At 39.2% G+C, this 25,106-nt stretch overlaps 1 protein-coding gene and 1 long non-coding RNA gene across 3 annotated transcripts in view; one reads left to right on the top strand and one right to left on the bottom strand.

Moving 5' to 3' along the window:
• The window catches only part of LOC144024584 (receptor-type tyrosine-protein phosphatase gamma-like), a 240,429-nt gene that overhangs the window by 67,551 nt on the left and 147,772 nt on the right, over positions 1-25,106 (bottom strand). For both annotated transcript variants that reach the window (XM_077531034.1, XM_077531033.1), the window contains one exon: positions 23,416-23,520. In XM_077531034.1, coding sequence (XP_077387160.1) covers positions 23,416-23,520 — 105 coding nt within the window. The remainder of the gene's footprint in view (positions 1-23,415; positions 23,521-25,106) is intronic.
• Positions 583-23,822, top strand: LOC144024587 (uncharacterized). Its single transcript, XR_013284809.1, has 3 exons — positions 583-687; positions 7,112-7,210; positions 23,668-23,822. It is a non-coding gene; the product is annotated as an uncharacterized LOC144024587 (long non-coding RNA).

Below are 25,106 nucleotides of genomic sequence, written 5' to 3' on the forward strand. Positions count from 1 at the left end.
CTTGCTCAAAGTGTCGACATGGGATGCCGCTGTGATCAAAACTACAGGAGAGGGAGTCTTGAAAAAGAGCAGTGACTTTGGCTTTGAATTACAGCTGGCAAACAGAATATCGCTATCGCTGTGTCTGAGGCTGCATTGAACAAGAATCATAGTGAGGAAAATCACCCTGGCAAAATGGGGGCAGCCAATTTCGATGAGTGACTGTAACCGAGTCTAAATAGGGTCACGCTGCCAAAACGACACACCGTCATAAAATCAAAGCAGAGTTAAAAATGTGACACCACCACTGACTGCGCCGTCTTTGGAGACAAAACTGCCAGGCTGGAGAAATGACCTACAACAGCTAATATGCTTGCGAGTCCTTCAAATATTAAAAGAATGTGAAAGTATCAAGTGCAACAATATGTAAGTCAAGTGTGTTTTAATATTCCTATAGAACTTCCAAAAGAGCTTCTTAGCAAATTATTTTTACCAGGCTGCCGGGAATGACATAACACTCCCAGTGGGTGTCAGTGGGCTTCAAAGGCAAGTGATGTAATTTTGAAGTACAGCAATCTATAAAGCTTTTAAAGCAACAAAACTGTTACTTCCACGCTTTTGATTTTATTTTTAAACGTTCATTTCTGAAAGAATATTTACGGAAACAGATACACAAGACATCGGAGCCCACAAATGAGGCCAAATAAGGTAAGCGACTGTGTCAGTGTATGTCACGTCACGTGGAAAAAATAATGTTGGTACTGACGATTGCAGAAGGTCCAATGTAATGAGACTGTCAAAGAAAGAAATTAGACTATTATTAAATAGCCCAGTTAATGAAATCAACTGGCCAAAATATTGCTTTTTTTTCTCTCTCTCTTTATACCCTACTTAAATAGAAACAGAAATATATCTTGACATTTAATATTTTGAACAGGATTGAGGAATTTCAAACTACCCTATATCCACCTTTTTTTTATTTATCTATTTATTTAATTTCTGCAGACACTGGGTTCCTCAGAAATGAATGAAGCACAACATTCAACAACTATTTTCTGTTCAGAAATGTAAGTAAATTACTACAATTTTAAATCTTAATCACCAATCAACGTTATTTTTTGCTGAAAATGGTACATTTGAAAATTTATGGATAATCGTCTGGGGGGGGGGGGGTGTTGCAGACCGGGGTGGTGGTCCCCCTTTTTAAGAAGGGGGACCGGAGGGTGTGTTCCAACTACAGAGGGATCACACTCCTCAGCCTCCCTGGTAAGGTCTATTCAGGGGTGCTGGAGAGGAGGGTCCGTCGGGAGGTCGAATCTCGGATTCAGGAGGAGCAGTGTGGTTTTCGTCCTGGCCGTGGAACAGTGGACCAGCTCTACACCCTCCGCAGGATCCTCGAGGGTGCGTGGGAGTTCGCTCATCCAGTTCACATGTGTTTTGTGGATTTGGAGAAGGCATTCGACCGTGTCCCTCGGGGAGTTCTGTGGGGGGTGCTTCGGGAGTACGGGGTGCCGGGCCCCTTGATACGGGCTGTTCGGTCCCTGTACGACCGTTGCCAGAGTTTGGTCCGCATTGCCGGCAGTAAGTCGGATTCGTTTCCGGTGAGGGTTGGACTCCGCCAAGGTTGCCCTTTGTCACCGATTCTGTTCATAACTTTTATGGACAGAATTTCTAGGCGCAGCCGAGGCGTGGAGGGGTTCCGGTTTGGTGGCCTCAGCATTGCATCTCTGCTCTTTGCAGATGATGTGGTGCTGTTGGCTTCATCAAGCCGGGGCCTCCAGCTCTCACTGGAGCGGTTCGCAGCCGAGTGTGAAGCGGCTGGGATGAGGATCAGCACCTCCAAATCCGAGACCATGGTCCTCAGTCGGAAAAGGGTGGAGTGTCGTCTTCAGGTCGGGGATGAGATCCTGCCCCAAGTGGAGGAGTTCAAGTATCTTGGGGTCTTGTTCACGAGTGAGGGTAGGATGGAGCGGGAGATCGACAGGCGGATCGGTGCAGCGTCTGCAGTGATGCGGACTCTGTATCGGTCCGTCGTGGTGAAGAAAGAGCTGAGCCAAAAGGCAAAGCTCTCGATTTACCGGTCGATCTACGTTCCAACCCTCACCTATGGTCACGAGCTGTGGGTCGTGACCGAAAGAACGAGATCCCGGATACAAGCGGCCGAAATGAGTTTCCTCCGCAGGGTGTCCGGGCTCTCCCTTAGAGATAGGTTGAGAAGCTCGGTCATCCGGGAGGGACTCAGTGTTGAGCCGCTGGTCCTCCGCGTTGAGAGGAGCCAGCTGAGGTGGCTCGGGCATCTGGTTCGGATGCCTCCTGGACGCCTCCCTGGGGAGGCGTTCCGAACATGTCCCTCTGGCGGGAGGCCCCGGGGACGACCCAGGACACGCTGGACAGACTATGTCTCTCGGCTGGCCTGGGAACGCCTTGGGATCCCGCCGGAGGAGCTGGTTGAAGTGGCTGGGGAGAGGGAAGTCTGGGTTTCCCTCCTGAAGCTGCTGCCCCCCCGACCCGACCCCGGATAAGTGGAAGAAGATGGATGGATGGTTGGATGGATAATCGTTAGCGCCAAGTCCATGTTCCCGATATGTTGTACATTTTTTTGGTAAATAGTATTCATTTTGTATTTTCACCGTTTTCTTGCATTTTGCCGGCATTATTTTGAGTTTAACCCTACAAAGCCTGAAATATGAAATATATGAGAGAAAATTTGTGCCAATTTTTGAAAATCAAATTCCACATGATGTTTTGAAAGACTTTAAAAATGGAAGTGCCATAAATAACATGGCTAGGGTGTATTTCTAGATCACAGATTTCAAGTGCACAATTTCCTCAAGATGAAATCCATTAAAGTTTTGTTACTGGCTGTATTTGTGGTACAAATGATACATTCTACAAAGAGAGTAAAATGGGGACGAAGAGGGCTTTGAAGGTGAGCATGAAACACTAAAATAAAACATCTTTCTAAAGTACAAAGAGATAAAGAGGCCTGATTTAAAAAAAAACATCTTTATCTTTGGTCTCCTGTACACGAGTTGAGCCTCGCAACATGCGCATTTGATCTTCAAATATTCCCAGACAACATTAAAGCAGCAAGAAGGCAGCGTCTAAAATGAAAAAACAAAAAAACAAAAAACGGCTTCATTTCCTGAAGAAAAGTGCGAAAGCAATGACCAGCTCGAAGGACCAAACCAGCAAGAAACGAAACATTGTAATCAAATTCAGTTACATAAGCATCTCTTTGAGGCGTTACTTAACCCCGACTTATTCCATTACACAATTTAACACTATGACCTAATAGCACTCACTCGGCCTTTCAAGATCCGGCCGCCACTTCCAGCTAATGTCTCCAGGATGGGGTGGAGCAAAAGATAAACAATCCATTTGTCTAATGTCTCCATACATGCCTTAAAACAAAAAAGGTCCATCATTTTTTTTTTCTTTAATGCACTGTACACTGGCAAGTGAACTGTCCAATCATATTGAGACACTTTAAACTCAAAACAATGCAGGCAAAACGTAAGCAAATGACGAAAAAAAAAAATTAATATTGTTTACCAAAACAAAATCTACAACATATCGGGAATATGGACCTTGAGCTCACCATGTGTTTTATCTCTATTATCGATAAATTTTAAAATGTACTGTTTTCAGCAGAAAAAATGTTGATTGGTGATTAAGACGTAAAATTGTAGTCATTTAACTTAAATTTCTGAGAAAAAAAAAAAAAAAAAAAAAAGAGTTGCTCAATGCTGTGCTTCATTCATTTCTGAGTTCTCAAAGGAACCCGGTGACTGCTCAAATTAAATAAATAGATAAAAAAGATAATAAAAAAAAAAAGGTGAATGTAGTTTGATATTCCTCAATAGTAAAAAGTTAAGATAGCTGTCTGTTTCTATTTCTTAAAATCAGTACACTCTTAACCATTTTTAATTTCAAAACACAATCCGGCATTCATAAGAAAACGATACAAAACAACCTTGGGTAAGACTGAGATTTTTCTCACAAAAATCTTAACATTTTTGCCATCTGAGCCAACATTATACCGGATACAACCATTGATTTCAAGTTGCATTGCTGTGTCCTGAGAAGTAGGCATCTGATAAGAACGGCGCCAAGGCTGTCTCCAAGTACGAGCTCAATCTTTAATCAGGGGTCATTGTGTTCTACACAGCAGCCCCGACACATAAAAGCAAGCAGAGGAAGTGCTAAATCATACAGGCCTCCGAGTCTAATTGGCCAGCAGAATGAGCCCGAGCCAAATTATTGTTTTCCCTCTGCGCTATCTGCTTCCATCTCGTGGACTTTCATAGAAACTGTGGCTTCCTGTTCATGGGTGTTGGCCGCCGCGTAAGTACAACATCCCTCGGTCTGTAAAAATAATCTCCAGGACCTTGTGCGAAGAAAGAAGAGGGACCGAAATACACGCTTGTCCCACAAGGAAGCGCTTCCCTGCAACTGAAAAATGTTAACAGTTTTCCCCCCTTGAACGTGGCAGCGGGCCAACGTGTCGAAACCAAACAGTAACTCCGCCGCTTAGCGCGAGTGCATAACCTTGTCAAGTGAACTTCAAGAGGAAAGTTTCGGCTCCAAAGTTGCGCGTGAGTGAGATGAAACGGGACAGTTCGTTGTTATTTAAATATCGTAACACTCAGGCAGAATAATGCAACACCCCCGGGAGCCCTTAGACTTTTTCTGAACTTTGTCTTGCTTTAACCATTTGGGTGTTACACAAGCAAGTCGGATGCGCACGCTTTGTGTGCCATCACCGGCGACACGGCCTGGTTTGTTCTGCTCCACAGCACAGCTGCTGTTGTGCCGCTGACGCGTGATGCAGGTGATCAGAGAGGAAGCGGCGGCAGGTGGACGGCTCGCCCTGTCAGATCCGACAGCGCGAAACTGCACTCTGCTCGCGAGAAATTACACAAAAGCTGACAACATCGACGACTAGAATTCTATTTGTATAAAAAAAAATACAAAATCTAGCCTTTGACAATTATTAAAAACAATTATTCCGGTGGATTTCACATTCCCCTGCCCACAAATGAAGCAATTGCTTATGCATATTAAATTATTCCAATGTTTTATTTCCTTAAAGCAGAATTAATCAAGACACAAGTGGCCTTTTGTTGGCACTGGTTATTTGGAGGTAGCTTCTGAAAGTCCACGATGAATTCCGATCATTGTTGAGAATGTCAGGCAATTTCAAGTTTGTTATGGTAATTGCGGTGTTACGCAGACAAATGCGCTCATTATTTTTGTGCATCCACTGTGCCTAAAGATGGGCCCCACGCATCCAGCTAAACATCTCCAAAAGCACACAGTCAAATCAAAGATTCAATTATATAATCACATTATCAAGTGTAGCAGGGTAAAACTGACCTGTAATTGCACTGAGCCAAAACTAAGATGCATGAATATTGTATGCTTTGTGGGAGAACAACATTGAAAAGTTAACAGCATTTTTTTTTACGTTATAGTTATGTAATTCACTTGAGTTATCAAAATGACAATGGCAAAAGCCTGTGTGGCGTTCAACCATTGAGACACTATCCTAGATTATCAAGTTACCGGCAGTTTACATTAATTCAGGCTGCTTGTGTTACCAGTTAACCTGGCAATAGCCAGATAAAGCATATCCATCTGGTATCTCCACAGTAATTTCGTCAGAAAAAGGCGGGACATGCTGTACACTAATTCGAGCTCATTGGACGATGCGACATTCTACACGTTTGCTTTAACCAATCACGGCCACGGATGAAAATTTTGTGTTTGTTATTGTCGATCTTACCAGCTAGAAATGCTCGAAGCGCCTCTCGCTGTTCAACATTCAACAAGGACACGGTGAGTCATTCTGCGAGAACAAAATTAATTGTAGCGTCCATTCGTCCATGTTGGGTTTGTTTGTTAGCCCCGGTGTCGGCGCTGGCTTCCTGGTTTCGTCACAGTTGCATATCCCGCCCCCAAACACAATGTCGCTCTGTGATTGGTCCGAACCACCAGCGGTTATCTGCGGGAGCGGTACAAGATGTATTCTCCAGGGTTTGTGAACTCACAAATATGGCAAGAATTCATCTTGCGAGAGCAAGGTTAGTTACCAGTAATAACTACACCGTTCTCTGAATCAAATTATGATAATTTTATTCTTGTGAGTACGTACAAATGACGGATTTTTCATACATTTAGCATTTCTAAAACAAAAGGTTTTCCTGGACTATTTTTTTTTTTTTTTAAATGTTTTTGTGAAAGTTTAGAGTATACCCACTTCCCCAGGGACAAGTATACTGGCTGGTGACGAGTCCAGGGTGTGCAGACTAGAGCTAACCCAAAGTCAGGTGGAGTATAGGCTCCAGTGAGTCTAATAAGGACAAGCGCTACAGAAAATGGAAAGATGGATGACAAATTCAAACTCCTTTCCATCCATCCATCCATCCATCTTCAATACCAACTAAAGTTAACCTTGATCTAATAAATGTCCTAAAAAAAAATGTCCCATAAAGTGTAGGTACTCTAAAATATTTCAAAAGAAGAACCCTGTCTGATCACTAATTCAGATCCTCAGGCGAGGTCACTTTCTTGACCATTTTTCTACTTCCATGGAAATATCATTTCAGACTCATGATTTTATTTTCGTAGTGGCTTAAAGATTAAAATTTATGAACACTCTCCACTTTTCACTTGCACTAAACCCAAGGTAATCAAACAAAACAATACGGCATTCACTAAGTAGACCCATTGCATTTGTGAACAAACAGTAAATATAGCAATTTAAACAAACACAAAACCATCATAACAGCTGTGAGGGTCGAGTGGGATAAGAGATTCATACATCAACAGATTATGCATACAACATGTTAAGAAGGCCAAGTTTAATGAGGAGCTTACACAATATGTCTAGGTGATGACTGTGCGCCATGAGCGTCCATCAGGAAATACATTTCAAGTGAGACCTTCATTATTTCAATCTGAAGTAGCTGATCAACCGAGAACCCCGCCAAATCGCCTCCATAACTGGTTGGAGAGGTAATGTTGATCACTGAAAGTACTGCAGCTTTAACAGAGGGGAAACGTGCGGCAGAAACCGGCTCGGTGTGCATTAGTCTTTTCATGGTGTCATCGTTTTTCTCTCATACAGCTGATCACTAGAAATGGAGAGCAGTGCTGGATACCTGCAGGGGAGCCCTCATTTCCAAAACGAAGGGAATTCACTGTATCCTAGAGACCAGCAGGAGAGGTAAATAAAGACAGGCTTTCTGCCGTCATGTGGGGGACAGAGGTTGGCACAAGGTTATCTCTTATGGCGCTCCCACAGAGGAAGGTCATCACTAAGCAGACCATTAGCCACAGTCGGCATGACTGGAAAAAAAAAATGTACCTTTCCTTCCATTATCATTACATGGAATATTATTTTACCAGCTTGAACAGTAGTTGGAAAAAGCTGATAAACTAAAAACCCAAATTACAAATGCCACATTACACCTTAAATGTTATTTTGTATGTCTCACTGTCATGAAGGCCTAAAATCAAATACAGTGTACTTTAATGATCAGGGTATCAGCAGATCAAATTGAACACTTTTTAATACGGTTTAAATGAAGCTTAAAATTTAATGAACACGTCCAAGTACATATGCACGCATACTTGTATGCATACATACTGCATGGCTATCAGTCGATTATTACAATTTTTAAATCAGAATGAATGGCCTGATTTCCACAATTGACTCACAATTGATCACAAATTAATTGCTTATACTAAATGTTGACCAATATTTTTTTCCAATGTTTTAATACTCCTGCTAACTAACATAAAAACAAATATGATAACAAATATGGTTGTAACTTCATTCATACAGTAATTTATGGTCATTTATGAAATGATTTGAAGTTAAAAGGAGTGTCAACCATCAAGCCCTATTTGTTTTGCCACTAGTTGGCATTTGTGTTTCATGTTGGACATTAATAACAGGAACAGTACTTATTTTTTTTTTCAAATGTATAGCAAATTAATTAGAAAATGAATACATTTGTGGAGTCCTGTCCATTTTGTCCATTGTAAATTACAACTTCTCCCCACTGTCAACAAATATATAAAAATGTAACGCTTCTGGACATATTTTTTAAATGCTTTTAATGACATTTAAGAGCTTAAAATCCACATAATGAATTTTAATGCTTTTTTTTTTAATGACTGAAGGTTTGAACAAATCCAGATACCTGGATTTTACATTTACTCCAGAACAAGAAAAAAAAAAAAAAAAAAAAAAAAAAAAGGAAATGCATACAAGTTTACCTGCCATGCAAAGAAGCAACATAGATAGATAGATGTCAAGTGGGCATGTTTCAAAGTGTTGCATGTGAATTGCTCCTTTTGTACTTGCAATCTCGTTCATAAACAAAAGTCTCTGGCTAGCTAAGGACACCGTCTGAATGGTGCTCATTGCACGGGTGAAGGTTTTTTGTTTTTTTTCCGCCCACTGCAGTAAATTATAGAGAAATCTTTTGGTAGTGAATTCAAAGAGCAGAACTCTATATGAAGCGTATTATCGCTGAATACTTTTCTGTGCTCTTACGCACAATGACTTGAGTTTATCAGCCGTACATTTATCCAATCTTGCATTACTTCATCTTCACTACTAAAACGTGCAAATCAAAGTCATTGCTTTTAAATGTTACATATCACTAATAGGTGCATATACTGTATATGACATGTGCTAGTCAATGGTTGCCTGTACTCCAAAACACCCAATTAGGCCACAGGATAACACATGACTCCACCTCCAGATGAGCATTGAGCAGAGCGCTGCAAGCGGCCATTTTAAATCAAGTCGTAATGCAATTGGTGTCTTGCCGTCTTCACTACCCCCATAGCGTCCACATCCAATGCTCAGAATTGAGATGCAGCCAGCATTAAGAAAGATAAATGAGGAGAAAACTTAGAGCGGGAGGGAGGAGGGAGCTCACACAGAGAAAATGTATTCAAAAGAGAAGTTAATGTCGGTCTGTTAAATTCATATTATAATTAAAGTTGCTGTAGGCCAGCCTCAACGATGCAGGCATAAAATCCAAAATAAAACTTCCATGAAAAACAGAATTGTAAACTCCTCCACTGACTCCCTCGGTCACACGTCTGCACCGCCTACATGCAGACACATGCATATCCTCTACGTAAGTGAAGTAAATTAAATGATTATATGAGCTTGGCGATGTTAACAAGGCGGTAAACTGACTGAAATGGTGGAGGTGTAGGAAGAAAAGAATCATATGGGCTTTATGAAGGAGCACAAAAGAATGGCTTTTATTGATATTCCCAACAATTTTCCCATTATCAGCATTTTGAGGTATTTTTCAGAAGAAAACATGTTTATGTAGCTGTTGTATAGTGGGAAGTGCATTTGCAGTAAATACAAAAATTATGCACAGCCTTGTTCAAATGAATGTTTTTCTTTTTTTTGTTTTTTTTTGTTTGTATATTGTAAAAAAATTAGACCAAGAGAAATTTAAAAACGTTTTGCCCCATTAGTATGCCCAAGCCCAAAGCCTGTGCAACTCAATTGAGAAGATAAATTCATTTAAATAAATACATAAATAAATTTGAGCTATCAAAATTAATCGATTGATCGAAAAGTAAACGATTATCAAATTAATCAACTATTTTAATTTTCGAGTAACCGTTTGGAGCAATTTGTTCATTTAAAATCATCCAAATCCTCTGATTTCAGCATATCAACATTTAATTGATTTCTGTAATCCTTCACAAAAGAAGCCTGATTCTGTGTTGAATCAAAATAAGACATTTGCACATATCTATTTTTACTTTGGAAAACAATGCCCGAACCGGTAACATAGTACAACATCCAGCCCCCCACTTTTTTAAAAATCATTATATAAATACGAAGTACGGAATAATCACCATTAACTGGTTAATAAACAGTAATCAGAGAAAAAAAAAAGCTTTTATAGTAAATAGGCTGTATTCATATTTAAATGTGTCAGTCATATTCAAAACCATGTCAGATTAGTTACTACGCATACATCTGATTGCTCATACCTCTCATAAAACCCAGTAAAATTCTTACGTAGTGCTATCTGAGTGCACTCCACGGTCCACAGAGAGTTTCCACAACATCAGAGGGATATCATTGTTCAAAGGTGTTATTAGTCAGGAGAAGGGAACAAAATAATTTTCAACGCATAAAATACACCAAGGAACAGAGTGAAGAGAGTCATCATCAATCAAGTACAAAAAACAAAAAAAAACCTGTCACATTATCAAGAACTAGACGTCCCTCCAAAGTTGAAGTAGAGATTAGGACAAACTGGTCAAGGAGACTGCCAGGGCCCGGACTGACAGCAACATTAAAGGAGATGCAGAAATTTCTAATGAGTAGTTGCAGTTTAGTACATGTCTAACAACCTCATCTTCTTGATATGTCAGGGCTATGGAGTAATGTGGCAAGATGGAAACATTATCTTACATGACACTCATGTAATCTGTAAAATAAATGTATGAGGGAACATGCCAATGAAACTGAGGTTAAAGCTTTTCGCCATCATTCCAAAAGGTATATAAAGGCACAAATGTGACACAGCTTATGACCAAAAGAACGCTATACCAACAGTGAAGTTTAGTGGCATAACCATGCTTGGGGGTTGGTTTTCGTCAACTGGAACGGGGATCTTAGTCAAGGTGAAGTTAATTATGAACAATTCTAAATACTAGTCAGTGCTTGAATTCAACATTCATGCTTCTGCTAGAAACAAACAGCAGACCTCTGGTATAGCCCCACTCCGAACTCGAGCCGCAACCCCGCAAGCTCAGTTCACCCCTCAGAAGCCATTATTTTCCCACGTTGTAGTCGTTCTGCAAGCTAAGCAGGGACAACAATGGCCTACACCAATGTTTACACAGCAAGTGTCCAAATAATTTAGAATCTCGACAGAAATCAATAGTTAGCAGTGTAATTCAGTAAACTCCAGATAGTAGCAAAGGATAAACGACCTAACAAGCAGGGAATGTGTATGAACTGGAAGTGATGTAGTGCTAAATACATTCAATCGCTTCTACTCGCAACTCTTGAGGCTTTCTGGTTTTCCGTTTTTTTTTTAATGTCATCTTGGTCTCATCCATCAAACACTGCTTTAGATTTTCAAGCAAAGCCTCAGCCATCTTCCAATATGTTGCCACTATCAAAGCCCTGCCCCCTGTAGTTAACGCCGTACCTCTGGGCTGATATGTACTCGTTGCAGACTAAATTATTATGATTACGAGTTAAAAAAAAATTTTGCTGAGCTTCTCTCCAGCTCATCACCATAACCACATTACAGTGGAAACTAGTGCACTGGCAATCTAACACTTCCTCTATATTGCAATCCCAGCAGGCAAAGCTTGTCCACATCTATTAGGATGAACCTGAGCCACCAACGAGGCCTAATATCCGTCCTCAAGGCACAACGGCACCATGTGATACCTGAAATTAAATTATGTTTACATAGCAAACCTGTGCGCCCAACACATCAATCCAGTCTAAATGGGAAAAGCAACAAAAAAAAAATATCATCGTGTGCTTTAGGCGCTGGTTTTCTGTATCCTTGAGGCACGAGGGCAAGCCAACGTGACAATACAAGCAATCAACTTCAATAAAAACTCACTGATACACTCTCAGCTCAAGGCTCAGTAACCCCTAATTTATTTCCATCCTTAATATATTTACCTCATCGAGAGAAAGGAAACAGATTGCCAGAGGCAGTGGGAAGTAAGATGATTTGGAACTCAATTCTGTTCATTGCTTGCTGCCAGCATGATACATCAAGGAGAATTAAGATGCCCCCCCTCCACCTCTCATCCACCCCCCCACCCCAACGCTGAACTTCGGTAGCCATATTGGCACATCTGTCAAGGGCCCATCTCCGACAGAGACAAATGGATCCATTCTGGCACACGTAGGCTGAGCCAAACGGCTAGCAATAACCACGATGAATAATGAGTCAACACGGACCCCCGCTAAATTCATTTTTAACAATTAGTGCTGCAGCGTCTCTCATTTTTCTTTGGGAATACGTGCAGATACAATTAGTTTGTCGGAGGGGGAAAAAAACGCACATCAGCAAAAGTGGAGAAAATACACAAGCTATTGTGCTGCTGCGTTTTAGCAACAGGTAGAGGCAAACTGCAAAATATTATATGTTTTACATTCACTACTTTGAAGGAAATATCAGGGGCTGGTTGACAGAGATAAGCAGTATATTGTCGTTTCTGGGTCAAGTTCAAATAAACCGCCGAGTGCTCGATTAAGGGCTTTGGCTTTGCTTCTACAAACTGCTGCTAGCAATTAAAACCTACATTTGCTCATCAAAAATATGTCTTGCATTTGTTTCTTCCATTCTTGACAATTGTGGTGGTTTGTTGTTTATTTGTGGCAGTTCAAGCAAAATTATCCGTAAAAATATGCCTCATAAGATGTATCAATCGTTTGGAGGTCAAAGAATTATGTAAAAAACTTGAGCTCAGTGACCATAAGGCACTAGTATCAAACTTGAAGCCCGGGATCCAGATCTGGCCCACCACATTATTTTACGTGGCCCGTCAAAGCAAATTAAATGCACTGAATTGATTATGCTTGCAAAAATATCAAACCATCTTCACTTTTAAAAACATTGTGATATTGCAAGCATTTTTTGTTACCAATCCTTCTTTTAACCCATTAATTTAAGGCCGGGAACGCATGATCGCGTTGCAAACGTTTGAGCCGGAAGTGTTTCAGAGCTTTACTCCCTTTAAAGCCGGGAGAGAGGCTACGTCATTTTGTTTTGACCAATTCTTGGTCTCTAAACCGATGAAATCCATCAGAATATACATGAGAGGGTGACATGGGCCTCATAGCATGTCCTGGAATTGTACTCGAGCATTTATGGCTGACGCAGATTCGCAGGAGTTATGAAATAAACGACGTGATTGACGACGGAAGGAATTTCAATCAGTTAACCAGTTGAAAGTGGCATATTGTTAAGAAATATCTCTGTAGAAATTGAGGATGTTGAACATTTCAACGGCTTTATACCAGAATGGACGACAAACAATTACCACTCGATCCTCCGAGGTTATTAAAACTGCGCACCATAGTTGAAGGTAATAATAAACTTAGGTTTGTGTGAATGCCACAAGTGTAAGCTCTGAAATGTTTTTAGAATTCTGTTTTTATCTGCTTCAGGAGCTGAGATACCTATTTTTAATATTGTTGAATTTCCAGGAACACTTCAGTTTTTCGAGGGTGATTCTAAAGTAGGTTAGGTCATAAGTTTTAGAGTCAAGTTTGCCAGGCGCTTTAGACCTTAATGGGTTAAAATAAATGTAACATTTGAGCAATCAGTTTTTACTCATCTCTAATTTCAAAACTACCGGTAACTTTTCATTAGTTAGTTGTGTTTATGTAATATAAGGCGATCAGACATTGGCTTCAGTCATACCGTCTTGTGTGAGTACTTAAAATTATTCCACAAATGTATAAGTAAGTAAGTAATTAAGTAAATGACCCTGGTTACGATTCAGACATTCGGTAAAATAACCAGAAAATGTAATGCTATGTAAATGTTTTTCTAAGAATTCTCCATGTCCAAATGGCGGTTACTAAGGTAGTATGGTGATGGCCAGTGTTGAAATGTCCTTGAGGGAGCTAGTGGACTCATAATTTCTCCTCATGCTGCGTCATCTGCGTAAATGACATGGTAGGTGAGCTGTAATTGCCCTTGATGAGCTGGTTGGCACCTTGCATGGCAGCAAGAGTTGACATTGATTTTTTATTTTTCTTTCTCGGCCTTGCGGATTCCATAAAAAGCCGCTTTTGTGAAGATGACGTTAATATATACGTTTGACTTTATCTTCCTTGTCAGACATGCTGTGAAAAAAGAAAAAAAAAAGAAAAATGGACTCGGTGGATATTTAGACGCTGGATATCTTTATCCCTGAGGAGCATCTCCTGGGTTCCTTGTAAAGAATGCCACACAGTAGGTCGGTTTTGCTTTAAAGTCAAGTGCTACTAAATACACAGGAGTCTACCGGGAGCAATTTTTCTCTCGATGCATTAACTTCCAAAAGCCAGCAATACCTCTGTCGGGCGCCATGACGACATGGTAGTGCTCTTTTGCCTTTGTAGAGGGTGTCAAACCACAGGAGACCAACTGTGTCGGCTTCACAGTCAGTCAGCCATTTTGAGCTTCAGATTCAAGTGAAAGATGTGAGGCAGAGAAATTAAATTATGCAATAATAGAAGACATATTTAGGGCTGGGTGGTTAATCATTTTAATTGATGGACTTTTTTTTTAAGAAAAAAAAATATATTTTATGGCTTCCGTACTAGAGATATGGCAGGCAAACAGAAGAGCTAGTTTACACTCGAGGCACCATTTTGTCACTTATTTGGAAGTGGTTTGAGTTTACTATGTCAGAAAATGAGCAAGAAAGAGTCCGCTGCAAAGTGCATTTGAAAGTCTGTTGAAACCAAAGTAAGTAGCACGACCACATTAGTTCAGCATTTTAAACAGAGACACGCAAGAAGCAAATGTTGCTTGCTGCGCAACACGGAAGGGAAACCACCTACTAAGAGAGAGTCGGAATCATTTTTATATTGCTCAGTGGAAGGCAATTGCTGAGTCGATTTCACTCATCATTGTCAAAGACAAAAGACATGTTGCCAGTTTATAAGGAAAGGAGTCTTTATCCACATACTGATTGATATTGATCCACTTCAATGGTGGCTACTGTTGGTGTAATAAACTACATAAAATCTGTCCTACACTACAACTGAATTACACACTTTACCTGGGTTCTCTTTACTAGTATGGATGTTTAATTCATCAAGGCTCAGCATATGGGCTTTTTTATTTTACTTGCCAAATGTTTAGTATAACAAGGCAACCTACCTGGCATGTACTGTAACTGGCGTGCTCTATACTGGAATGCAGATTTGTGTTTACATTTTCAGGGACAAAGGTTACATTTGTTTGGATGTAGCATCCTTTATTCATGTTATGTTCAGTTGAGTTAACATTGCCAACGGGAATATTTTTGTTTATTGATGCAAAATTTTCTATCTACCCATCTAATCGTGTTAGCTAACAAGCTAGCTCGCTACCTACCTAGCTACATATCTATTTATCTATCTATCTATCTATCTATTTACATAGAGTAGATATAGTATAGTAGTCAATACTAGGGATAGACCGATTATTGGCCGTGCCAATATTCAACATTCTGACGAATATCGGCATGGAGCTTTTTGAATATATCAATAAAAAAAATGTGTCAACTTCAGGAAACAATTTATTTAAGATTTCAGTTAACGTTATAAGAAATGCTGCTGACCCTGGTAACTCTCTGCACCTTCTGTTTGAAATTATAAATAAATAACATACAGGTAAGTAGAATTTTAATACTTAAAGATATTTTGAAATTTTGGAAAACTTCATATACTGTGTGAAACAATAGGGAGCTATTTGCTTGTTTTAATTTAAGTTTTTATTTTACTTTTGAAGATATGCTACTGCCCTTGGGAGATCCCTGAACTTTTTAGAACTGTTAGAATTTTAAAACAACGATGTTTGACTAATATTTTTTTTTAACCCCAATATTGTCTGAATCCTAAAAGTTGCTAAATAATCATATGCTTACATGCTTAATATTTTCCTTTTTAGTGAAAATGAATATTGGCTCCAAATATTACTTATCGGCGTCCTTGACTACTAATAATTGATATCGGCCCCGAAATAATCATATCGGTCTATCTATATTGTATCTACCCATCTACCTATCACTGATTTTTTTTTTCCAAGGTCATTTCACCCAACCCAAGAGAACATTTTTATTAAAACATCAAAATCAGGAGACAAATGTAATAGACTGACACAGAATAAGCAAAGTAGGAAATAAGATGCAGCCATGAAACGGCGGGTTCATTCAGAGCCAAAACAAACAATTCTGGCAGTCGAGAGCAGCAGGTTAGCTAATCTTGCTTTGTATCCTCTAAAGTACTAATTAAGTTGGATCAACACTGCGATTGATTGAAAATGACATTCACTTCATTATGTGAGTCATGAGAGTAAAGATTGCGAATGATCATGAGCTACCTGAGTGAAGTGGAATAAAACAGTCAGACCAAGGGAAATAGAATCCACACGTCTCCCACAATTACAGCCTCTCAGCAGCCCAAACAGCTTGTCAAAGTGGCATCAATCCAAACATCTATAACTGATGCTTTGCAAACATACTGACACTTAGAGAGCGGCGGATAAGCAGCTCGGAGCTCGCAGTCATTTACAAGTGAGATGAGCGCTTTAATCAATAGTTATTTTATTCGTCTCGTGACCAGTAAAGACACACAAATCATTTGATTGAGGACGCGTATGCGTGCCTTGTCGCCACAGAGGACATAAGAATTTGATTCAGCGGACAGGCAAAAACTTGGTGTAGCCACTGAGGGTGCTACTCAATTGCAGAGGTATCCATTACGGTGAAAGTTTAAAAAAAAAATTTGGACAGTAAAGTAACTGTATACCAGTGGTGTCCAAACTACGGCCCGGGGGCCATTTGCGGCCCATCGTCCATTTGTCAGTGGCCCGTGACATGCTAAAAATGGCATTTGGCCCAGTTCAAATAAAATACACAAAACAAAAATGTTTGGAGATGGTCAAAGTAAGAAGGGAGGGTATCGAAAAACAGGTGCCATTAAAGGTTATTTTAGTTAACTGAAACTAATGAAAAAAACTACAACTAAAATTCAAAATTCAACATTGTTACATAAATAAAATAAAAACGAAAATGTTTTTTTTAAAAAACGAAAACTAACAAACTACATTTTATGTTTACAAAACTAACTAAAACTAACTAGAATTATGGCAAACGTCCTTCGTTTTAGTCTTTGGTAATTAATTTAATGCAAGAGCCTTTGGGGATGATTTTAAATGTGATTTTTAGTAGATTTATTTTTGATATAAACCGGAATAATGACGTTTGAAAGTATGTTACACAGAAGTGACGTCATCTAGCAGCAGCCAATAGAAAAGCACCTTCAGATGACGTCGCTCCCATGGTGTTTTTTAAATATTGTGCACAAGTAATAAACATTTTTTTTTAAACTAATACTAATGCTGAAACTAAAAAACTAAACCTAAGCATTTTTTAAAGAACTAAACTAATTAAAACTAACAGAACCACACTGAAAACTAATAAAAATTAACTAAAATGAAAATTCCAAAACTATAATAACCCTACTGCCATATTACAAATAAATGGGTTTATATGCTGTAGCATTTCTCTAAATATGAAAAAGCACAATTTTTGTACAAATTTTAGAGCGAAACACAATTTTTCTTCATAACATTATGTGGCCCTTGCGTCCTTCTGATTTTCTGTATGTGGCCCTCAAATGAAAAAGTTTGAACACCCCTGCAGTATACATTTTGCTTTCAATGCCACAACTTGGAGAAAAAAAATGTATAAGGGCACAGAAAACAATCCATTGCCCTTGTGCAAATAATATTAAACAAATGTGCGGAGTTAAAAATGAAACCACTGCTGAAACATTAAACAAATCATAAAGTAAGACAGGAGAAATAACTAACAGGGAAGATATAAACGCTGCAGAGATAAAAGGAAAAATGATGCATAGCTTTGTTCCTGTGGGAGTCTTTTGGTGAGTATGATATCATCCCTCTTATGAAAAATGCTTCTATCCCACACTCACAGACATGCCTTAAATAACTTTTAATCAAATTTCATAGTGTGGGTTTTGAGGCTACTTACATCAAGGTTCATAAGCAACGCACACAGGAAACACACACAGGAAAGTGACATGTTAGATAAGAGCTCTCATTGCAATCATTGCCTCATTCTCTGAGAGAGCTCGATCTCATTTTTAATAACTGGATTTTTTTTTTTTTTTTGCCTCCATGAACATTGTTTATATTTATTTATATAATGCTCCGTTTGAATACATGATTGCATTGTAGTGTCCTGGTAGCAAAAGTGTAGTTTGACATCATTCTCATGCTCTACTACAACACATATTTAGATTTCGATGAGGCAATTGGACTGAAAAGACATTTAATATTAACATGTTTGAAATGTTCTTAATTCATTATCGGATGCTGAAGCGAGTAGGACGCTGCATGTTTGTGGGCATAGCTCAGTGCTGAAGTCTTGTCTTGTCCTCACTACCTTCCAGCTTCGGGCTCAGCCAGCTGTCTGCATTTCTTTTTCCACTCACTTGCACAGAGCAAATGCCCTTAATAACCATTTAGCTGCTGAGGCACGCTTGTCGGTCCTCCATTCACAGCCTTAGCTGCTAATTACCTTTTCAAGGCAATGGACATTTCTACGTTGCCTCAATGCCTTCCTTTTCTTCCACCGAGCGGTGAAGCCAGCTGACTGGTGACGGATTAGCGGACTGTACAATTCCACACAAACGCCGACTTTGTTCCTATTCCGAAATAATTTGCGTATGAAACAATTCCGTTATCAGTAAGGTGTCAAGAAGATGATTCCGATTAATGGGTCTGGACTTCGTTAAGATGGATTGAAGTATAAATCACAGGATCAACGATGCGCACACAATTGAAATATGTCAAATGACGTTGCTGTTACAAATACAGGATTTCCTGCACAGCAGAGGCGGGCTGAAATTACACTCATTAAAAATTAATGGCATTTTATTACATATAACATTAACTTTTATAGAGGAGATGCACAATTTCCCACAGTAATTCCTACAGAGGCGGTCATCTACTAATTAATTTAAGGTTACCACATCAGTTATATTGAAACAAAGACTTCTGATCTACTTTCTATAATTGGATATGTATTTAAAAATCTTTGACATCTAGTGGTGAACAAAGGGAATCCACTGATTTCGAAGCAGACACACTACGGTGCCTCAGACAGACCACACTTGGCAAACCTATTACCAATTACTACTAATTAAAGGGATACTTGACTCATTGAGCCATTTTCAGCAGTAAAAAGTTAACATTTTGTCTATAATTAACTTCATTATTTTTCATGTACAATTAGTACCTTTAAAAATACCAATGACCAATCATGGCTGAGTTGACTGACCAAACCCAGAAAACAGGTGAGCCATTATTGGCCGTTACCTACTTCCTCAGCACAGGTGATGTCATCATCAGTCGACAGCACGTAGAAAAATTACTTTTTAAAGGTACTAATACTACGTAAAAAATAATGAAGTTATCAAATTCATTCTAGACAAAATATTAACTTTTCACTGCTCAAAATTTTTCAATGAGTCAAGTATCCCTTTAATATTTAGAGTGAGTGAGTGAGCCCAGCGAGCAGCCTTTCGAGCAGGAGCTAGCTTGAGCGGGCAAAGCAATAGTGGCTAGCAAGAACTAGCGTGAGAAGCTAGCACGAGCTAGCAAGAGCAAAGCAGATTGAGATAAATGGGCGGAGCCCAATTTACAGGACTCTGCGACAATCGTCTGCGATTCTCCTTTGGGTATCCATAGCAGAAAATGGTGGCGAAACATGTCAGCCTCCTGTACGCGAACTATGTAGTAAAATTAGTAATTACTAGACTTCTCATTTTTTTTAAAGTACATTGACTTGATTTTTTTGTGTATTATTGAAATTAATTGTGTGTTTTTAAAATGAATTATTAGTTCACCGCTAGATAGCGCTAAAGAATACACACTGTCACTTTAAATCATCATGCTTTTCATTGTTGCAGCCACTCACAAATCTCTAGAAAAGGCAGATTATGATTTAAAATAATTATCATAGCGCGTTTAATCATTTACCTCCTCTTAAGGGAGGTGGCTCTGAAAAACAAGGTCATGTTTCAAATGATTACACCCCCCTCGAACGTGTTAAATATTGTAAGCAGTGAAGTATCAGCCATGCTTGGATAATCATTCACTTCCTGTCCTGAGCAACTCGGAGAAACGAAAACCTGTACCTGAGGTGACGTGCATACCCGTGCACACTTGCACTATTGCTCCATTTTCCTGCATATGAACGCAGACTTCTTCTTGCAATTGTTTTATCAAATACAAACTGCCCGCTCAATCTAATCATTCACAGAAACGCATTACATTCCGAGAGCAAGTTAGTTATTTTTCTGGAAGCTGTTTTTGGACCTTGGAAGCTGTAAATACAATTTAACAGAGTGCTTCTCGCCTCCTGGGCCCATCTAGCGAGGTGCCCTTTACCAAAGCACATAACCTCTATTTCCCGCTGGACAGCTTTGTTTGCACGGGGGCCTCAGGTGTCTGCTGCAAATGTGTATGGCTGAACATGAAGCAGTGCTTTAATGAAAAGGGAAAAAAATAAATAAATAAAACTAAGCATGTGCTTAGCAGAACTGTTCCATGGTCGTTAAATGTATTCCAGTATTAAACCAATGAGGTCAATCCCTAGCTGATGTTCCGTTACTTGAGGAACCTCAAAATGTGGGACTCGTGGGTGGGGATGACATAAATAGTAAATACCATGTGTAGTGAACATCATCCGGTTGCTAATTTTTGATACATCAAAGACGAAAAAAAAAAAAAAACTTTTGTCCTGACATACCCCAAAGAGATTGGTTCACCTCCACAGATGACCATCCCCCATCTCTGGAATGCAGAATCCTCCAGAAGACCCCCAAAGATAAGAGAAGAGCTTTGAAAAATACACCAAGCTAAATAAAAAAAAATAAATAAAAAAAAATAAATAAAAAAAAAATTAAAAATACACCAAGCTAAGTGAGAGTGGAGAAAGAAGAACGAGGGCAGGAGCAGGAGCCAGATGGGCCTGGTTGAGGGTCCGTCGGAAGGGCCAGAGGAGCAAGATCCAGTGGGGGGAATTGTCCCTCATCTTATATAGTTTACGTCCCTCTCCCAAAAAATGCACCACCTTATCATCTGTTATTCTGATAAAGACAGCTTGAGTTTAATTTAAAATAAACGCAAATCTCCTCCATTTCAATTTAATAATTAAATTGACCCGATTTACGCTACACATGAATGCAATGTTTGTTGTTTCATGGTAACACAAATTAATAACAGTAGTAATTATGTTTAGATCCCCCACACTGTGACGCATGTTGTTAACCCATTTAATCCCAAATTTTTCCCAGACATATAAAAATCAAAATCAGGTGTCATTAATAGCCCTTTAAATAATCAATAAAAAAAAAACATAGGTGAAAATTATGTTTTATGTATGTTGAGGAAGCCACCTTCTTCTCAAGGTGTAACCAGGAAGTAAACAGCTCTGGTCATGTGATAATTTATTCGAAACATGCATACATTTCATCCAAGCATTGCATTCTAATTATATACTGAAAATATTTCGAAAGATTACCGAGCAACATTTTTAGAGCCCTGTAAATTAAATAATTATTGTCCATCACACTTGTGACCAGCCGGCTGAAATGTTAATATACAGTATTCACATATCTGCATTTCTTTCCTCAGTCTTTGAACTCAACATCAGTCAGAAGAACATTTCAACCACTGCCACTGCCCAGAGCTTGGAGCTTGAGTAAAAATATGCCTGAAATGTCACACGCACAGTGAATTGTCATAATTTAAGACCTCATTTCAACCAGCACTAAAGTGTTAAATCTGCGTTTGTCTGTACACGCAAACATTCTAAGCACACGGACTCTTGCAGTTTTACGTTACGTTATGTTACGTTCCCACGGCCACCCACAATAGGTGAATTTTCGCGATGTAGAGAACATAAAATAAATACATAAATACATTTTTTGGGTGCAAGTTACACACAGTTGCCACCCTTCTAAACACTTGTTAACTTTGTAAATTCATGTAATGAGAAAAATAGCAGCATAAATAAAAAATACAGTGGTACCTCTACGTACGAACGTCTCTTCACACAAAATTTTCAAATTCCAAAACGCCTCAACAGGAAAATATTGCCTTTTGTTACGAAAGAAATTTCGGTAAAATTACAGTACCGAATGCAACATACTTTCAGCTATGGCTATAACCTAGCATCTTTCTGGCATCCCGTTGTCTAAGTGGAACATCTACCGTATGTATCTATGTGCGTAGATAATAGATCCGTGTCTATGCAGCATCCTCGTCATTCAACCCTCGGTTCCAATAGTTTTTCATAAATGTATTAACAAACGGCCGACAAATTTGTGCAAAAATTCAAACAATTGGTGATTGATGAAGGCACAGTTAAGTTTTTAATTGCGACGAGACAGCCCTTTTTTGGAAAAAGATGCCTCGCCGTACCTGAAGTTTCCATCAAGTTTCGGACTTTGTTGAAAAGAATCACCCAGAAAAAGTGTTCACCAGTCGGGCGATCGCTCACTAAGATGATGTTTGCCTTGAACATTTTTGAAGGATTATTTAAAAAAAAAAAAAAAAAACATCCAAGGATCAGTTCTTTACGAAACACCAGGCAAAAAACACTTTTGAGAGAGAACATGAACTAAAGAGGGCAAAAAACGATGAGGACAGCAGTTAAAAAGATAAATGACCATCATTTTTATTCTTTATTCTTTGTTTTTTATATTACGCATAACTCTCATTTATTGTGCGATAATCTAATTGGAACATGTATTTGTTACATATTTTGATGCATTTTTATGCTTAAAACATTTGTGTCTGAATTTTGGGAGGCTTGGAACCGATTAGGGCATTTATATGGAAAATGTGTCTCTACTTACACAATTTTCTACTTAAGAACTTTCTTCCAGAACCAATTAATTTCGTAAGTAGAGGTACCACTGTACATCCGTGAAGGATTGGATTAATCTCTTTAAAAAAAAAAAAAAAAAAAAAAAATTCAACCCAGGATAAATCCCATAATGTATGAATTATGGACCCAACTATAAATCCGTGATATAGTAAATCTACGGTAAGTGAATCGCCAAGTAGCGGGGGACCACTGTGTTGAGGTAGCGTTTTACAATTTCCACTTGTAAAACTTGACAGCAGCTGCATCGCAAATGTACGCAAGAAAAATAAACAAGGACACAAACTTGCCTCCATGAGTGGTCACTTTGGGCTGCAGTGGGGGTTTTTTTTTCCCCCCGAAGTGCGTGTGTGTGTCGGGTATGGACAAGGCACGTCTTGATTTCCCAAAAGCACTTTGTTTGGCATTAAAAGCATGTATGCTAACAATAATGAGAAGCAGGAGGGAGGCCAAGAAATACAGCTGTTTTCGCATCTGGGCCAACTGTTGCTCTGTGCGTCTGATGAAAGCATTCACCAGGAAGCAAGATAAATCTTAAAGAGTTATATCTTAGTGCAGTGGCTTTGACTTCCTGTTAAAATAGAGGGGAGTGCGGGAGAAGGAATGCATTAAAAAAAAAAAAAAGAAAGAAAAAAAAAACACAAATCACACAATTTCCCTCACAGGGACCAATAAAGTGAGAAAGACAAACAACTGTGATTCTGAAATGAGATTTACCTGAGTAGGACCAGTAGGAGTCCCCAGCTGCCCTCCTCTCCCTTATTAGACCTGTGCTCCCATGATGCCTTGCTCCAGCATGGTGAGGCTGGCCATCTGATGCAACTGTGAGGAGAAGAGACATTTAGGGAGGCTGCCAAAATGAGATTGCCAAATGTTAATGTTGTGCTAGGCCAGTGGGTTGTAAATACGACACATTCATACAATTTCCACGCTTGGAATTTTGCATTACCGCTTAAGTATCTTTATCAGATGGAAGTCGCAGCAACTCCCAGCATGGTGGCCACCCCAGAGGGAGATGATGATCAAAATACACTTCAGCAGTACCTACCACCCCGATGTCTTATCCTTAGAAGCAATAACAAGAAACGCGTGCCAACGAAAACCTCCCGCTTCCAGTCCAGTAAGCATCGTTTGACACAAAGCCTGAACGGCTGGCAATGATCATCACCATCAAGACCTGCAGACAACAAGATTTGCCAGCCTGCAGAGCCTGTGATGTGTTGTGCACTCCAGCAGTTACCAACAATTACATCCATTTCTGCAGCAGCTGGCCTGGAACTCAACTGCACCACTGATGCGCTACAGTGTGGCTGCCACAAGCAGTGACACTGTCAACCGCACAGGATTAAATCGCACATTTTCTTCTTGTACTTTGACAACTATCAAACGGATTTTGGAGTGCCGCAGACTTAAAAATAAATAAATAAACGCACTTCTCCACATGAAATATAGTGGAAAATCGACAATTGTATGCCACTGAATCATACCTTTCAATTTGAAATTGGACCACATTGCTTTGGAAATATATGGCCCTAAAGACACACAAACTTTCATATGACGACGTTATAAAAATTTCAATGTACACTAGTTATGACCAGTGTTTAGTAAGCAATGGATGGCATTTTTCTTTTCTTTTGTGTGGCTTTCCAGCATCCACCACCCGCCTCTACAAAGGGCATTAAATGAACTTGAGATGAGAAGAATATATACTTAAGTTACCTGAAGTGGGCGGACTTATATTCACTTCTAAGACTACAGCTTAGCCATACTTTCGTTGACAAACTTTTACTCTCTCGCTCTCCCTCTTTAAAAAAATAAACTAAAAGAATAAAAGTTTTACAGTGGTTAACCTCTTTTTGCTCTTGTGTGACAAGAAATGGCAAAACAAACAACATGCAAATCACTTGAAATAGAACGAAAAGATTCTTGCGGCAGTCAGAATAAAAGAATCAATACAATTTGTTCAATGTTGCATAAACAGATTTCACTAGGCAGATATATATATAAGGTGCTGAAAAACCTAATAGCTAATGGTGAGTATTAAACATTACAAGAGAAGCTTTAAAAAAATAAAATAAAATCAACAGAATATGAGGTGTCAACAAAGGGTGAGAAGTTTTACATATGCATTTTTGTTGGTGGCACAATTACATTTTCAATTGCCATGAGGTATTAAGTGGGTTTATATCCACCTATTTGTATTCTAATTTTCAAGAACTGTGAAATGAACTTTAATGGAAATGCTAGACATTTGCCAAAACGTTTTTCGCTTTTAGAGGATGTATTTTAGTTTATTTTTTAGGAAAATGTAAACTCTGGCTTATGGAAACCGGTTTTGCAAATAAACAACGACAGAGCCAGATACACATCACATGTTTTGACCGTACATTACATGCACATATGGTGGT

The sequence above is a fragment of the Festucalex cinctus genome, chromosome 8 (assembly GCF_051991245.1).
Source record: "Festucalex cinctus isolate MCC-2025b chromosome 8, RoL_Fcin_1.0, whole genome shotgun sequence".
NCBI classification, from domain to species: Eukaryota; Metazoa; Chordata; class Actinopteri; order Syngnathiformes; family Syngnathidae; genus Festucalex; species Festucalex cinctus.